Source organism: Astatotilapia calliptera, chromosome 12 (genome assembly GCF_900246225.1).
Source record: "Astatotilapia calliptera chromosome 12, fAstCal1.2, whole genome shotgun sequence".
Taxonomy (NCBI): Eukaryota; Metazoa; Chordata; class Actinopteri; order Cichliformes; family Cichlidae; genus Astatotilapia; species Astatotilapia calliptera.
In genome coordinates, this window is record NC_039313.1 from 24,293,480 (window position 1) to 24,305,751 (window position 12,272).

Sequence of the window (12,272 nt, forward strand, 5' to 3'; positions counted from 1 at the left end):
AGAGCAGGTCAACTGCAGGATCGATTCCCTGGCTCCTCCAGTCTGCATGTCAAAGCATCCTTGGGCAAGATACTGAACCCTGACTTGCCCCTTATGCATCCATCAGAGAGCAAGTTTGTGAACAATTTCACAATGGGTAAGTCCATGTTTGATTTGGGATTTGTGTCTATACTTCTCATCTAAAAAAATTGAAAACGGAGCTACAATAAAAATTAGAGACTGTTCATATGAGCAAACTTACAATTTCAAGTGAGGATCAAATAATTATTTCCCCCATGTACATTATCTTCTAAGCTGCATGACGAGCTGATGCAAGATAAAGCTTTGAGCCCCACACAGGAGAGTCCACTGTAAAGAGTGGAGTTAAAGTGTGGATGTCCTTTCGGTTCACTCCACTCTAAAGAGTAATTGTTCAGCACCTTCAACAGTGTGAGGTCAAGATCCAAAACGTTTTCTTGGTGTAAATAAACGTCAGATTTATGAAGTGCAAAAAGAAGCATGTACAAGAACTGATCTTCAGGAACTCATCTGTTAGTCTTTGACTGTCATTTTGATCTAAATTAAAATTGCTAAATGAGAAAGATGAGCCTCATTGTGGACAATATAATTACAAGTACAGCTGCACTGTGAACTCTATGATTAGCGGCGTGGGCCACAGTCTGTGAGCTACAACATCCAAAATGTAATATTTCAAAATATAAAAAAAATTACAATTCTGTGTAGGTATGACAATGATTAATGAAGAGCTGTCCAGGTTGGATTTTCAGGTACCTCTGAGGTTGTTATCATCCCACATAACATTTCTTTCCATCAACCACCAATATTCTTCTAAAATGACATACATACATTTTAACTGTACAGCCACATATTTGTAAAGCTTTTAGTGCCCTAATACAATTTTTTTAAACACACTGTTGAGTTTTTGATGAAAAGATATGCTGGTTTTCAAAAGATTCCCTCTCTCTCTTTTTTTTGCTTATTTCACTACTTTTCCCTGAAGCACTTGACTCATTTGTCGATAAAGGCATTTATTCAACTGTTATGTACATGTTAGTCATAAACATGTGTTTTGGTATGATGTAATGATGCTGTGTGATTCATATTGGATACACAAGTGCTTTGAAAATGTGTGGTAAGTGGGTTGCACTTATACAGCTCTCACATCCAGGTGGCAGCACTGAGAGCAGTTGTCTTTCTCCGGGACACTGACTTGTCAGACAACTCTATCATAGTCCCCTCAAACTCCTAAGTTCCCAATATATGTATATCATTTTGCTGTGGATGGATGTAAAACGGATAGTGAGTGCATGTTTAATGTAGGTTATCTTGACCCAACTATGAGCTGCAAGAATCAGTCAGGATTTAATGTAGAAAGTGTGTGAAAAGAAAAGGAATAAGATGAACTTAACCTAAGTTTCACTGTTGTTTTTTTCCCGGAAAGTACTTTGGTCAACCATGTTGTTTTTAAAGTGCTCTATAAGGTTGGATTGTTGTCTTTAAAGAGGAGAGTACTGTATGTTCCTGTTTGTGGCCCCATATAACTTCCATCGCCTTTGCACATCTGGCTACAGCATCTGTCACTTTCCACTAGACGGAGTCTCTGAGGCCACCGAGGCCTCGGTCACACCCAATGACAGACAAATAGGGAGAGGATGACACAGATAAGGTTCTGCATCCATCAGTGAAACAAATTATAGGTTAAGTCTGTGTGATAGTGGAAAGAGACCGTTAGCAATGTAGTGTGATTCCACTGCATCAGTTACATGGTGTACTCACTCTTCTGTCATATCGGGTTCAGAAGATGTGGTCAGTGATTAATAATGCTTTGTCACTGGCATAAGATTCAGGTTGGAAATCCATCGCATTTTAGCTGTGTGTCCAGACAATGTGATCTTTGTGGTCCTCTGTCACAGCAACACCACATGAGGACACCTCAGCTGTCTGAGCAGCTGCTCCCGTTAACGCCATCTGCGAACTGCCTTCGCCCTGGGGCTCCAAACAGGAGTGTGAGAAGTGTCCCTGAAACACGCTCATAAGCATCCTACCTACACGGTGTTCCGCAATCTGGGGATTAATACTTCCTGTGTGACCCAGACCTCGGCCTGAGGTCAGGTTAGCCCGGTTTAGGAATTAATGACGGGGGAAATGGTGCTCCTACTCTAGTCTTGTCCTGACTGAAAATAATCCAGCCACGTTCAGTCAAGTTGTCCTGTGCACAGTCATCCAAAACCTGCTTGTTTTGGCCACATTTTCTATCTTAACGTTTAATCAAACCGGCAATAAAAAAACCCCCCAAAAACAATAAGCAAAATGGGACACTGAATCAGCACACACTCAGCCTTTTGTAATGTCTCTCTGTACAGTTTTATTTACATGATACTATTCTGTTGTAATGCTGGATAGCAAGATTATATGTAATACATAAATATCAACACAGTTTTGTTTTTTCTTTTTTGTACAAATTTGCATATAACTAAGAATCAGAAAGGAAAAACTCAAACGGATACATACAGTTAACTTTAAATGAAAAAACAAAACAAAAAACACATCCATACGGGGGAGAAACAAGTCACAAACATACATCGGTTTCAATGTGTCAGGCAGCCATGAAAACACACTGTCGCACAGGTATGTGCACGTGCACTCACACAAAAACACACGCACACTTTTTTCCCCTCCCTTTTTTCCCCCTTACAGTGCTCTATAGCAGAGACACAGAGACCAATAGCTGTTAGACAGATGAGAAGTTACATCTAATCTTGGTATCTATTATTTTTCATAAATCTAGCTCTGGCATGCTCCTGTAGTTCTGTAAACATGTGCTGATAAACTGGGTAGCTCTACAGTCAAAAGGGATAAGGAAGAGGTGAGGACAGAACACATGCACACAGCCCAACACACACACACTGTGCTCACACGAATGTTTTGTTAGCGCATTTAAAAAAAAGAAATCATGGTTCACATACCCTAACTCCATCAATGCACTGAATACATGTGCTAACATCAGTACAATGGAAGAGAAAAATAAGCTAATAAAACATAACAGATAATTGTCTTTCAGCAAATAAAACATCTGAAACCCTAAGTTGAATGATATTTGTGAAACACTAAACACAGATGAAGAGTGACTCATGCATTTATCCCATTCATTCATGCCCCTACAATATTGACGCCTACATTGACCCTACCAGACCCATGGGGGAAGGGTGCCATCCTTCCCCTCAGGCCACACGTCGGCTCACACACACATACACACAAACACACACACACACACAGTCCGGCAACAGTTGGTGGAACTCCTTCAGCGAGTAATTTGTGTGTCCCCGTCTAGCATGATACCTCCAAACAGCCTCAATCAAAACCCATCAAAGTGAAAGCAAGGTGTGCCGATTGGAGGGGTTAGGGGAATTCACCGACGCCGACTGTCACGATGATCAACTGCTCTGATGGGGTCGAAGCTGACGAAAAAAGTAAAAGGGAAGACAACGTAGCTTAACGCGGCAGCCGTGAGGTAGGTAAAGCTAGGAAAAGACATCGCAACAAATCCCCCCCTCCTCGTGCGAGGCAGGAGACGCTGACCGACTCCAGCGCCGACGGAGCACAGAGCGAGAAGTTCAAAGGTTGAGGGACACAACTTGTATGGACTGTTTCTGTGTAGTCTGAATGCTTTTGAGAGACCAGCCAGTGTCTTGACACGTGGCGGCGCGTGTTAAATGGCCGTCTACGGTTTGGCACAATAATGGCGCCTGGTATGGGTGAGAGGAGCACAGCTTATCCTGGACATGTAGCCTGGTCTGCTCTTAGTAAGACAATACATATTCTTAGAAAAAACAAAACAAAACGTCGGACTGAACGGCGGCAAAAAACGAGAAAAACAAAACAAAAAACCACACCACAGAAAACAGGATAAAAACTAATGAGTTAATCAAAAAAAAAAAAAAAAGAGGGAGAAAAGTGATCATTCATGCATCTTCCTCAGACAGGATCTTTTACGTTTTTCTTTTTTTCCTCTCCATGATCTTCTTGAGGTTGTAATTTTGTAAATCAAGTCTGTTCCATTCTCATTTATGCTCATTTCAAAGGTTCGCACTCATACTCCAGTCTTTTGTCAATGGTGTTTCATTGTTGCTGCCACTGCTGCTCTGTCTCATCTATTATATTCTCTGGATCTTGTCAGCCACCACCACGGGGTTCTCTTTGCGGATCTTGGCGGCAGCCTCGGCCTTGTAATCATAGGGACAGTTGTGCTTGTCAGAGTACCGGTGGATGCCGCAGAACAGGTTGCCACAGCGACAGTCGAAACCTGGAGGCGCAAAAATCAAGGGTTAAAAGCTGGAATGGGAGCGTTTCACAAGTGCACTGACAGAAATTCATGCTGAACTGCGACCTGCTCACTCACCTGTGAGGCCCACTCTCTTGCGGCACATGAAGCACCTGTTCTTTTTAGGTTTGGGGGTGTCACTCTTACTTTCCTCACTGCTAGAAGAGGCTACAGGAGTAGGGCTAGAAGCAGCAGGCTGGCTTACAACTACGCAGAAAGAAAGACAACGGGAGGGAAAAAAAAAAAAAAAAAGTCATAAGTCACGGAAGCCTTTAATGTGTCATTATCCCTTTAATTCCCAGAGCAGCAAACAAGGCTGTTTGTCATACTTTTACAAGACAATGAAAGCCAGTGGCCTCTAAAATGTTGCATTGTTGTCCAAGATAATAGTAATTAGTATTTTCCTTATCTCTAAATTGCCCCTCTTGTTCTTGGCAGCAAAGAATACACTATTCTGAGCAAGCCTCTGGCAGGCAACGTTAAATCTGAGTGTCCTGAGAGTGGAGGTATTTTTAAACAGGTTTATTTTTAGACACTCTCTCTTTCTTGGAGGCTGTAAGTGAAAACCAACAGCGGAGCTTAAGGTATGCAGCGAAGCATCAAAAATAAAACTGAGGCTACAGAAAGAACTATGTAGCAGTGTTTGCCTCGAGAAGTGTGTTTTTAAGCTGTCAACTAGGTATGTGTAAAATGCCTGCAATGTTGCCAGCAACCAATAGGAATGAAAGCATGTTTTTACCAGGCTCTAGGGGTTCAGGTTTGTCCTCTCTGGAGATGCTCATCTCGGTCATTTGCTGAGTCACAGGAAGAGATCCTTGAATGGTTCTGCAGGTTTAACCAGCGGGGAGCGAGGTGAGTCAGTCATCACATTGCTCATTCAATTTCAAGAAAAGTAACCAGCAAACATCACGAGAGCTAATGGCAGCGGATACTGACCTAGACATGTCTGGTGAAGGGGCAGGGGAGGCATCAACCTTTGCTAGACTGGCTTCTAGTCTCTGGATGGCAGAAGCCTCTGAGGTAGGACTAGCAGTTGAGCCTGTATGATGACAATGATAATAAATTTAAAAATCCAAATAAATATAATCCAAGTGATGTGGGTTTGCATGCCAACAAGTGAGCTGAATAATAGAAACTGTTTTCAGCAGTTTCAGGCCTATCTAAAAATGTATTCAACGTCACTTCTCTTTTGGGACATATTCTCCCTTGTTCCTTGTTTCAAAGTACTGATAGTGTTTTGCATCAAGAAAAACTTTAATGTTGGATCACAGAAGTGCTTAAAGGAGCACCCCATCACCCTGACCCTGTCTGTTATTATCCACAGTGGAGTAAAAGCTTTAAATATACTGATTAAAGTTCATGTATTTGTTTACATAGAAACTGATGTAATCAGTCTGAGCTGCAGTAACTCTGAAGGAGAAGACAAATCAAATCTGTGTGTGCGGTCTTACCCATTGGGCCGAGGGGGCTCATGCGGTCGCTGCTCTGCTGCCGTGTCAGGTGTTCCTTGTAGCATACGGAGCACATACCATTGGTTCTTGGGTTGCCATAGAAACCGCAACCTGTGGCACAAAGCATGGGCACTGGACTCTGGTTCGTCTCTTGAGCCATTGCTGAAAGAACGAGGGAGACAGAGTGAGAATGCTTCTTAGACCGACGTGCAGTTTGCAACACCAACACCTCGATCTGACACGTGCATGGAAGAAAGAAAAAAAAAAAAAAGAACTGAAATGTTTTCCTGGACGCATTTCCACCCCTACCGCTCTTCCTGTTAGTCTGGTTCCAGAGAAACTGGTTGCAGTATCAACATAGCTGACTGATAACACGGCTGTCATTTTATGTAAATTCAGCTTTCTGTTTTGACTTGCCCTTTAGCCTGAATACAGTAATGAATGTGTCTCCGCAGGAATCCCACAGAACAAACAACACTCACTGTTCTCTGTTCAACACCTTTGGCAAAGGCTCGTATGTGCTCTGTTCTACAGCTTTGTTCACTGCAGTGTCACCTCTTCCCTCCTGCCGGCTCTTTTGGTGGTTCTGAGAAAAACTGAGAGGTATTCCCATTATCCCCCCCATCCTCTGCTTTTTGTAGGCTTTAGTGTCAGCTGTTCTTCTTCCTCATACCAAATTCAGGCCCTTACTTCCTCCATCTAATTAAAAACAAAAGCTCTGACTCACTCGCGGTATCATGATCGCAAAAGAACACACGAAACACTTCAGATTAAATAAGATTCTGTTTTTGCTAAATGGCACAAGGCTATAAGCGATAAACAAAGTAGGTCAGCTGTTTCACAAAGTGTTCCCCTCCCTACCCTTGGCTCTTGCCTTACAAGGCATTTCAAAACCTCCCTAGTCATTTCTCACCACGCATACGCCCAGAAAATGAGCGTGCATGTGCGTAACTTGGCAAAACAAGTAGTCCTGTGACGTTTGCTACCCGTCTTTGTGCAACAGCGCAGGAAGTTGTGTAATGGGAGACGGTGACTTTGAGGTGATTGATCAAAAACAGCCACATGAAAGGACAGATACACATGGAAGGCCTGGATTAGATAGGAAAGAAGAGCTGTGCCTGCCAGCCCTGTCCGGGCCATTTTACAACTCAGCCGATCACCTATGATTCTTCTCCCCGCCCCCCACACACAGAAAATAAATAAAAATAAAATATAAAATCCACACACAGCAACGGGCTCATATTTCCTCTGTGGACAACCTTTGCCCTGTTCTGGTGCAACACAGCAGCTGCTTGCGTTGGTGTGAAGCTCGTCTATATTCTGGTCACGGACACAAACAGGGCAGGCGAGCTCAATGTTCTGGCAGTTGGTTTAGAACGTCCTGTCAGTCCACCCGAGGTGTCCTAAATAACAAGCACCATTAGCTATCAGACCCCCACCCAAACCTGTCTTCCTACCACTTCCTCGTTTCTCTTCACCTGGATGTTTTCACCAGTATGTCAATAAAGGGTCTCCTTGGAAAAGCCCACAAAGACCTTTTTTTCCCTTTCATTTGTGTCACGTGTCCAACTGCTGACTGCTGAAAAATACCAGACAGGGGGACTCAGCTAAAAGCTAGTAACTAATGCGTAGCTCAAAATGCTTTTCATTTCAACCCCCTTTATATGGATCATCAGTAATTTCCTTTTAAAGCTGACTGACTTATCAGTTTATCGTGTTGACTAGATGTAGACTGGACGATTTTAGCTCCACGTTACGCAGAAACACTTCAATAAAAGAAAAGGTATTGATTTAAATTGCGACTAAATCACATCTGACGATGCAAAAACATATTACAAAAGAGGCCCGTAGCAGTTAACACATTAACTTTATGACACAAAGGAACAATGGGTCCAGGTGTTTGATAAACAGCAGGCATGGTAACCTAATATTTACCAAGACCTTATAAGCACAGCGATAAGGTAAAAAAGACATGGCCACGCTGAATACTTCAAAAGACTTGCATGTTTTTCGAAACAAAGGGGGATCTTCCAGAGATACATAAAGCATACTGAGGGTCATTACACATTCACCTCAATCAGTCCCTACCTATAACAAAACATGCACTTGTGAATTATTCCAGACAATCCTATGAAACACTACAGATGTGAAATTGTAAAATACCCCAAACAAAAGGAAGTCGGGGGCTTTCCAGCACAGAGCAGATCATCAGTCACGACCAATAAACCCAACTTCCTTTCACAAAGGATCCAAACCCTTCACTATAACCAAATGTGAAAACTGGTCTGACTAGAAACTATGCCATTTGATTTCTGCGGACAACAAAAACTACTGCGGAAACAAAAAACGTACGTGTGATAATCTCCAGCAAACAAAAGGGGGAAACTGTGCTTCTTTATCAGGCGCAAGCCAAGCTCATATTTCAGGCCGTGCTGGGCTTAAAAAGTCCTGAGTCACACTGAAGGGCAGGGGAGAGAAGAAAAAAAACAAAACATTTGGGCTTGTCACATGCTGTAAAATTTGCTCTTTAAAAATGGACAGTGTTGAAAACAAACCACGAGAAGCCTACGGGAAGATAACGGCACTAATGTTTTCTGAAAACCCACTGTCTAGACAGTGAGGTATCGGCTCCCTTTGTTTCTTCTTTCTTCCTTTGTCTGCAATCTCTCTGCTTCCTGTTTAGACATCGTTTTGTAGTTCGCTTTAATCACTTTATTTGTACTGAAATGCGGTGTTCTGCGTGATTTAAGCGAAGCTATGCGGACAACCACGGTTATATAATCACACTAAGGCACTTAGAAAGAGACTTGGTGATGCCACATAGTTCTACACATCGAGCAAAGCTCGTCTGAGCCAAAGCTGAAACTACTTCCTCCATCGGCCGAAGCCGTGCGAGAACTTATATTCAAGAAAATGTTCTGTAGCAATTTCGAAAGCAACTCTCTCGCCCTGCTTGCCTATTCAGCTTATGAATTTTCTATTTCTAGACAGGAATTAGCTGGCTTTGGTGCCCCATCCCCCAGCTCTCGGGACAAACAGAAAAATAGGCACAGCAACCAACTAGCTCGCTCCCTCCCTTGTTATTTTCATCTCCTTGAAAGAGACGGAATCACGTTCGAGGGCTTTTGACATTTCTACTCAGGAGGAGGAGATGGTGGTGATGGCAACTTTAACAAGCTAAAGAAATGGGGGGTGGAAAAAGCTTGTTTATCACACTCAGCCATCACGCAACGCACCGCCTGACCTTTCAATCCACCGTTAAAGGTCGCCATCACCGACCGCCACCTCTGCAAACACCCATCGTTTGGCTGATTACCTCGATAAGCCGAGCTCACTTCCAAAATCATCCATATTCAGAAAAAAATCCCAAAAAACAATAATCCAAGATCATCACCTGCTAAAAATCGATGAAGTTTCTCGCGAGACGACGGGGAAAAGTGGCCGTTAGTGTGGGCAGCTGGAAAATGTCGATTGATTTCAGGTCCCGGTGAGGTCCTTTTCTCTTTCTTGCTTCGGTTATGTGCCGTCGTCCTCGGTGCCAGACAGGTTTCGAGGGGTTTTAAGTCTCCCTTCCTCGGCCTCCTACCTTCCTTCCTCTCTCTCTTCCTCTCCCGTTCCTTCTGTATGGATGTTTGTTTCCCTCTTTAGTCAGAGGAGTGGCGGTGATGTCACGGGTAAAACAACGTGTCCCCATTGGCTACCCGCGGAGCCCTCGAGCTCTGTGTACAGCTCTGCCAGAAAGGGAGGGCGCTGAAACTCAGTCTGCGCTTGCGCCACTTCGTGATTGCGTTATTACACATCTATTCGTCATCCTCCTACAAGGACGACCATATTGAGTAATCCACCTAAATGATAGGATGAATGAATAATGGTGCTGACAATGAGTGAATTAAAACAAGAAGAATGCAGGTCCGTGATCCGTGATGCCTCTTTGTAGAAGATTCTACACACTTATCTGTGAGATGGCACTATTAATGTGACAGCCTCGCCCCTCCTGCTACTCACATGGCCTATGATTATTTCTGTCAGAAGAACAAAGCAAGTACAGGTTGTAAACATGTTTTCCAGGAGACAAGCCAAGCGGACTCATTTCACAACATTTGGCTACAAACTGCTAATGTCCCAGTTACTGATACTAAATAGTGACCTTGACATTATCAATACTGTTAGGCCCAGTGAGGGCACAGCTCTTACAAATTGTGGATGAAGTTAAAAATGTTCAGACATTGTAACTATTTTGTCGAGTCAAACTAGTCTTCACAAAGATAGCTGTATAAGAGAAAAACACCCGAGCACCTGTGTTGATGTTGGGGAAGTTTTCAAGAAAAACACGTGAGCAGCACCATAAGATTGGAATTTTTTTAAAGGTGTACATCTGTTAGAATAATGCCTTGAGGAAATAATAAAGGCTGGCGCTAGTTACTGGACTGTGACCACTGAAAGAGCTTAGTGGGATTTCTGGGAATTTATAAAAGAAACTGAAAAGAGATTTTAGTCACAAAACATTACTCAAAGTGAGCTTTTAGAACAGCAAAATATCTTATTCTGCACAAATACAAGTAGTAGTCCAAATTGTGCCATTATGGGTAAGGCTATATTACCAAAGTAGCTGTGTTAAATATTCCAGTTAAATTAATTTACTAAAAGTAGAAAACATCTTATAAATTATTTTTGGTGGCTTGTCAAATGTCAAATTGGCAGCAAAGGCACTTTGGCCCTCAGTATTTCTAAAATAAAGTCTTTCCTTGTGGTAAAAAATGTTTATAGTGAAACAAAATAGTTGACACAAAGTTTGAGGGGTCGCTTTAATTGACTTAACCCATTGTTTTTACATCAACAGCCACCAGAGCATTACATCCACTGGATTTGTTTTTATGATACAAAATACACCTGTACTCTCCACTCACTTGCAAATGCGTCATACTACATAATTAAGTACATACATAGGGTACTGTGCCTTAAGGTCTAACAAGTCTCTACATATCCCCTCCCACCTTGTCAGCATAACATCACACAAATCCCCAGGCACTACAGGTCAGAGCTGAAAAAAACAAAAAAGTGTTGAAGTCGGGTGGTGTGAGCTTGTGTTTGGGGCGGGGGGATGTTGTCATCTCTCTGTGTGTCGATTCGTGGAAATCTAGAAGCTTACAGAAGTCTGGAAATCACTGAGATTTCTCAGTGTGTTTGATCCGGTTCAAACTAGCTTTATATGGAAACTGAAAAATGGTGGTAGCTAAGTGAAAGCAAAAGTGACTGCTGATCTTCAGCTGACTTTTTCAAGGGGAAGTCCTTCTCTTTCCTTCTTATACACACACACACACACACACACACACACACACACACACACACACACACACACACACACACACACACACACATGCGGAAACATTGCTGCTAAAACTGGTTTCATCATACACAGATGAACAGAGGACAGCTTGTGGTCTGACCTACTTGTCTTTTATTAGCTTCCTGTGCTGTGTCCATTTGGACAGGTTTACTTGATTGCATATTTACTCGTTATTTTTATGGTATATTTTAAGAGTAAAGTATTTTAAAAGAAGAAAGGTAAAAATCATGAAACGACTGAAATGCTTTGTGTTTGACTGGGTGATTTGGAGAGTTAATAAAGCAACTGATCTCCAATAAGCAACATAACTAAAGGAACATAGTGCATGCATGCCAACAAACCCTAAGGAAGACTCCTTACATTATCATAAAACAGCGTGTTTTTTGTACAAGTTAATATCACGTGGCATCACAGTTTTATTATCTTTTGAGATTTTCAGAAAGACAAGCTTTGATGACCATGACTTCTTCTATATAGCCTTTATAACCCGGTCTTTCTTCTCTAATCAAACCTCAGTAAAAAGATTCCAGTTATAGTTTAACTCACAGCTCACATATTACAACACAGGCTCAAAACAGTGCTTGTGGCAACCCACCACGCTGCAGTTTCATGCTAATGGTCTTCTGTGTGTACATACATGCGTGTAGCACTATCCCTCTGTTGACATTAGCCCGAAAGCTTTTCATATGTGAATGAAGAAGGGTGGATGGAAGACTGGGATTACACTGAGGTCTTTGTGCGCATGTGTTGTGTTAATACACAGCCCTGCAGGGAGCAGACGAGAAGGAGCATGTGTTGAAACGTATATCTGTTCAGTATGTGAAGGTTCACGGTTTTCAGTGAGAGGAGGGGGCAGCCGAGGAGAGAGTGGGAGGTGTTGAGTATCGTTACCCATCCCCCTCGCTGTCATAGCTAGGCTTTTGTATCTGTTTGTTGAAGCAGTATGTCCCTTTTTTATACATTAACATGTCATACACGTGAGGGGCTGAGTAACAATGCTGCCGTGGCAACAGATGCCTACAATTTCTTTTGTTTTCTTTTGTTGTGTGTTTTCTTGTGCGTGTGTGTGTTTGTGTAAGGGTGTGAGGATTACTTATGTGAATCTGGAGCAGTCTGTCTGTAGTTACTAGGCAGATATTGGTCGACCCAACAC

The 12,272-nt window shown here is 42.5% G+C and overlaps 1 protein-coding gene across 2 annotated transcripts; it reads right to left on the reverse strand.

The window, feature by feature from the left end:
• Positions 1-3,906: 3,906 nt before the first annotated feature.
• zfand5a (zinc finger, AN1-type domain 5a) lies at positions 3,907-9,463 on the reverse strand. Of its 2 annotated transcripts, none has more exons than XM_026187826.1 (6): positions 9,167-9,463; positions 5,773-5,934; positions 5,258-5,360; positions 5,061-5,146; positions 4,400-4,528; positions 3,907-4,303 (listed from the first exon to the last, which is right to left on the reverse strand). In XM_026187826.1, the coding sequence occupies exons 2-6, from the start codon at positions 5,930-5,932 to the stop codon at positions 4,155-4,157; spliced, it is 627 nt and encodes a 208-aa protein (XP_026043611.1). In that variant the 5' UTR covers positions 5,933-5,934; positions 9,167-9,463; the 3' UTR covers positions 3,907-4,154. The 2 variants fall into 2 exon arrangements, with proteins under 2 accessions (XP_026043611.1, XP_026043610.1); XM_026187825.1 differs by lacking the exon at positions 9,167-9,463 and adding an exon at positions 9,089-9,160.
• Between the last annotated feature and the right edge of the window lie 2,809 nt (positions 9,464-12,272).